At 66.1% G+C, this 5,426-nt stretch overlaps 1 protein-coding gene across 1 annotated transcript; it reads right to left on the bottom strand.

Moving 5' to 3' along the window:
- Positions 1-2,906: 2,906 nt before the first annotated feature.
- TLX3 (T cell leukemia homeobox 3) lies at positions 2,907-4,748 on the bottom strand. The gene is made up of 3 exons (XM_005532559.2): positions 4,319-4,748; positions 3,692-3,935; positions 2,907-3,117 (listed from the first exon to the last, which is right to left on the bottom strand). The coding sequence occupies exons 1-3, from the start codon at positions 4,746-4,748 to the stop codon at positions 2,907-2,909; spliced, it is 885 nt and encodes a 294-aa protein (XP_005532616.2).
- Positions 4,749-5,426: the final 678 nt, after the last annotated feature.

Below are 5,426 nucleotides of genomic sequence, written 5' to 3'. Positions count from 1 at the left end.
GGACCATCAGACAATCCTGTCACACCTGAACCGGGCCGGCAGGGAACACTGCTCTCATCCGCAGGGACAAATACCGTGCGTTTGTTCCAGCTGTGGTTCCCGAGGCTCCTGTGAACACTGGATTAACTGGGCAGAGGAATTGGAGGTAACCCCCACTTCAGCACCACGGAACCCCTGTCCCGCCCATGCACTGTCATACGAGGCACGGATGCACGAGGCAGTCCGTGTCCCTCGTCCTCAGCACAGCTCCAAATGCACCTCGGGACAGCTCCTCGGGAACAAAGACACCAGCCAGACAGCCGCAAGCCCAAGGCAGCTCGCGGGACATAAATCCCGCTATTTGATGACTACTCAGGTGGTTGAAATGGAAGTTTAGTCGTGGTTTATGAAATCCTTTGACAAATTGGGGTGCCCTGAGGCTCAATCCCCCTGCCTGTGGCACAGACCACGGGCAGCGGTGGCGAAGGGACCCCCTGGGCTGTCCCTGCCGAGCTCGGACCCACTTGGCACTGCCTTTCACTACCGGGCTGCGAGCACCCGTGGCTTTGCGCAGGATCCTCGCCCGTCAAAGCCGGTTCCGGCAGAACGCAGCAGCGTTTTGCTCTCTGCAAATCCTCTGCTCCTGGGCTTACAGCACTTTGGGGAAAACTGCAGGGATTATCGGGAACGCAGAGGCTTGTAGTTACGGAGTGTTCGAACAGTTAAAGAACAACGACGTGTTGAACAAAATGCACTTTACAGATGTTCGACGGTGCAGATAGAATGCAACATCAATACACTCGTGAATATGTGTGCCCGTGTATTCCATCCCCGTTCAGAGCTGGATTCTTCCCCGCTTTCAGTGGCACTGGCATTCCTCGGGACTGTTCTGTGCTCGGTAGCGAGGGTTCTCTCCCTCTCTGCCCCGCATTCGGTGCTGATGCGGAGGGGCAGAGAGGGCCGGCAGCCCCGGCATCACCGCACGGCGTAGGGCGGGGGAAAAACGAATGCAGCGAACACGGCCGGGCTGGGGCTGGGGCGCAGCAGTGGCGGGGAGCTGGCGGGGACAGAGGACCGGAGTGCGGCGGTCCCTCGCGTTCCGTCGCCTGCTACAGATTTTCTCGTTGCTTTTCCTTCCTTCCCTGCCAGAGACCTCCCCTCGCTCGGTGTTTCAGCTTCGGCTGCACATTCAGGCTGGTGAATGGCACCGGTCGGGCCCAGCACCATCACCCCGGCGTGACTGGATTTGGCCCTGCCGTAGGCCCTCCACAGCCTGCCCCCGACAAACCAAATCGACCAGAACCCGTGCCCTGGTACCGCTGAAGAAAGAACCAGTTAGGGAAATATTTTTTCCTTCCTTCGCCCTGCGTGGCTGCCTGGCCCTGAACTGCCCTGTGCCGGGGCCGGGACCGGCGAGCCCGGGAACGGCCTTACACTCCTGCAACCTCCCGGTGACCGGGGCCGGGCTGCGGCCGAGGAAGCGGCAGAGACCCCTCCCGGGAGCGCGGCCACGGGAGCGCCGGCTCCTGCCCATGGCCGGGGGAAACCCGCCTGGCCGTGGCTGCTTTCTAAAAACGTCAATTTTGCAGCTTCCCCGTTGGTGGAGGCCGGGGCAGCCGGGCCCGAGAACTACGAGAGGTTGTTCTTAAAAATCGCCCTGCACAACGGTGTTGCGGGCAAGCAGCGGAGCCTCGGCCGCAGCCACCGCCATCCCGGTGCCGTGCGCGCAGAAAAGGCAGCAAAACGAAAACGGCCGGGCTCTGCCGGCGGGACCGCGTGGCTGGCGGGGAGAAATTACCGGGGACCGGCGGGGCCTGCACCGGCACCTGCTCCGGAGAGCGACGGCCCCGCACTCCTCCCGCCCGGCCACCCCCGCTCCCACGCGGCGCTGCCGACCGTGTCCCAAAGCCGGGACTGCTCCCGATCGCTTCCCTCGCAGCGGCGGAGACAGCACTGCGCACAACCGCGCAGGCCCCGCAGCCGCAGCCCCGCTCCGAGTCCCCCCGTCTCCCCGCCCCGCTCCCCGGTCCCCAGCCGCCCCCATCTCGGCTTCTCTCCTCCGTGACAGCCGAGGCTCCGCGGCGGCCGCCGGCCCGCAGTGCCCGGCTCGGCGGGCTCACCTCGGCTCGGCTCTCCCCGGCGCGGCGGCAGGCAGGGAGCGGAGAGACGTTTGTAAAGAAAACGTTTATTTACACGTCTCGGCAAGTACAAAGTATTATACATGGTCTGTGTCAACCCCAAATCTTCTTTATTATGAAACATAAGGCGCTTTCTCGAGAGCCGGTGGCGCAGGGAGCCAGTGCTGTTTCGGGGCGCTAAGCTCATCGGCTGGGAAGGTGAGGACAGAACGGCGTGTGGTGCCTGAAAGGAGCCCTTATTACAACGGTGAATAAATTACAGCTGACATTAACTTCACCTGGGAAAGATGGGAGCTACCGCTTTTCAGTTTAATAGGGTTTCCGAAGCTAATGAGTCATCACCGGCTCCACCGAGTCCCCTCCGCTAAGTGATAGGGAGGTATTTTTTCCTTTACACTATCCTCAGAACAGGAAAAAAAAATAGCCTTTTGTTCCAAAGCCAACACAAAGTACCTATGTTCAGTTTTCGATATAAATAATCGAGGTTTTATATAATTCCATATTAATAGTGCCCAAAATCTCGATGCATAAATAAATTAAAGTATTAACACTTCTTACAAAAAGTGACATATTTCCCTTCCTACATCGACACAAATATACAAGCGGCTCCGCTCCGCGCCGGCCTCGGGGAAGCGGTTCCAGGCCCAGTTCCGGTTGGACCCGGTGCCGGTGTCAGCCCTGCTGGCGCCGCTCTCCGCCTCGCCACCCGCCCCGTCGGGGGAGCCGGGGCAGGGGGACCCGCCGGCCGCGCTCCGCTGGCCAGTCCGCTGCATGCCCCGGCTATCGGGCTCAGACGAGGGAGGTGACCGGGGGGATCTTGGCGCTCTCCTCCTCCCAGGGCTGTAGGTTCTGCAGCGCGAACAGCGACGAGTTGTGCAGGCACAGCGGGTCGGGCTGGATCGACTCGTTCAGCGACTTCTGGAAGGCGTCGTGCTGCAGCTGCAGCATCAGCCGGCTCGCCTGCTGCCGCTCGGCCTCCCGCTCCTCCGCCGTCTGCCGCCTGCCGGGGGACACGCTCAGCCCGCGCCCGGACACGGGGCACGCTCTGCCCGGGGCTCCGCGGGGAGCGGCCGGCCCGGGGCCGGGCCCGCGGTCGCGGGCACCAGGCAGGGCGGCCGGCGCGTCCTTCCGGGGCCAGGCACCGCCGAGCGGGCGGCCACCGCTTGACCGCCGGCGGCGGGGCTGCGAGAGGCGGGCAGAGCCTGGAAACCCGCCGTTTCCCAGTAATCCCGTCTCCAAGTATTCCCCCCCTTTTCTCCCAACATTCTCCCGATTTTTTTTTCACATTATTTCCCCGTTTCTTCAAACAATTCCCCGTTATTTCGAATAATCCCTCGTTTTTACGAATAACCCCCCGTTTTCCAAATGGCCGACTATTAAAAAATAAATATATAAAGATGATAACAATAATAACTGTGATAATATCAATAATAAGAATTCACCCCCAACGGTTTGGCTGGCAGGAGCTGGCAAGGGGGGCGATCCCGGCCAGAGCGGGACTCGCGGGGCGGCGGGCAGGGTACGCCACCAGGGGTGGCGGCAGGACGGGGCGGCTCCGGGGGCACGGGACTCACCGCCACTTGGTGCGCCGGTTCTGGAACCAGGTCTTCACCTGGGCGTCCGTCATCTTGAGGGACTTGGCGAGGGCAGCGCGCTCGGCCGAGGCCAGGTACTTCTGCCGATGGAAGCGCTTCTCCAGCTCGCAGATCTGCACTCGGGAGAAGGATGTCCGCGGCTTCTTGCGCTTCGGCGGAGTCCGGTTCTGGTAGGGATGCCCGATCCGCCGTGTCACCGTGAAGGGCGTCAGCGCCGCTGCCGCTACCCGGGGGAGAAGTACAGGGGTCAGCCCCGCGCCCGCACGGTGCCGGCCGCCCCCTCGGGGCCGCCTCTCTGCCCGCCGGCCCCCCGCGCCCCGCCGGCCCCCGGAGGGATCGCGGCTCCCCGGGGTCCCACTTCCACCTCTCGTCGAAGAGCTGCGGAGACGAACGGGGCACGGCAGCCCCCCGGGGCGCCCCGCACTATCCACGCCGCGAGGAGAGCGATTTTTCGGCTCGCTGCGAGAGCGGGGGAGGGAAGCATCCAGCAAGCGCCTTTGCTTTTATTCTTATTCGCATTACTGCTATTATTTCGTTTTATATTTTTTATTGGCCCTTCCGTTCGTTGTCGGGAGCTGGCTCGCCCGCTCCGCCCCGGCGCCTTACCTGTGAACCTGTCCTTGACGAAGCGCCTGCTGCTCTCCATCCAAGGGAAGTTGAGGCTGCCCAGACTGGGCACGGCGGGCATAGCCGGGATGGCGCTGGAGATGGGCGGCGGCACGGCCCCGGGGATGGGCCTGTGCGCCGGCACCCGGATCACGCCGGCCGGGGCCAGGCTGAGGTTCACACTGTACGATCCCGAGTCCTCGAAGGGCGCGGCGATGGCCGGGAAGGGGGCCGGCAGGGCCGGGTAGGGCGCGCCGCCGCGGCCGCCGGGGCCGCCCAGGAAGGTCGCGCCGTCGGGGCCCCGGGGGGGCGGCGGGGGAGCGCTGTCCTGCTCGGGGCTGTTGAGGATCTGGTCGATGCCGAAGCTGATGGGCTCGTGCTGGTGCTGGCCCTGCGCCGGCCCCGGTGGGCCCATCCTCGGCGGGTCCATCCTCGGCGGGTCCATCCTCCGCCACCGCCGCCCTCGCGCCGCTGTGGAGGCGCCGCCGCTCCCGCCGCGCTCCCCGGCCGGCCCCGCCGCCGACACCAAACTTTGCGGAGCGCGCGCGCGCCGCCCCGTCACCGCCCGGGGGCCGCCGCGCGCCCCGCGCCGCGTGCGCCCCCGCCGCCGCCATTGGCCGCCGCCGCCCGCCCTCCGCCCGCCCCTTGGCTGCCGCCGCCCCGCGCCGGGCTCCCGGCCCGGCGCGGGGGCCGCCCCCGCCGCGGTGACATCACAGGGGCGCGCGAACAATGGCCCCGCGCGGGGCGGGGGCGGGGCCAGGGCCTCACGTCGGGGGCACCGCTCCCCTCACGGGCCCGGCCCGGCCCCGTCCCGGCCCATCCCGGCCCCTGCCCGGCCCCGTCCCGCACCGCCCGGCGCCGCCGGCTCCGCCCCGCCACGGTCCCCGACGGCCCGAGGCCACCCTGCTAGGCGGGGCTCGGTCCCCGCAGCCCGCGGCTGCCCAAGCCCCCACCCCGACGGCAGCGCGGAGCGGCGGGCAGAGGCCGTGCCCGCGGCCGGGCTCGGGGGGCCGCCGGGGCCCTACAAGACGAGATTCCGTTTGGGCTTAATTTGCAGAGCCCGGCGAGGCTGTCGAGCGCGTTGGCAGCCGGTCCCTGACGGCCGAGC

The sequence above is a fragment of the Pseudopodoces humilis genome, chromosome 17 (genome assembly GCF_049639895.1).
Source record: "Pseudopodoces humilis isolate 2021_Gansu_Grassland_sample_001 chromosome 17, ASM4963989v1, whole genome shotgun sequence".
Taxonomy (NCBI): Eukaryota; Metazoa; Chordata; class Aves; order Passeriformes; family Paridae; genus Pseudopodoces; species Pseudopodoces humilis.
Note: the sequence above shows the minus strand (reverse complement) of the source record. Positions and strands in the feature narration are given on the sequence as shown.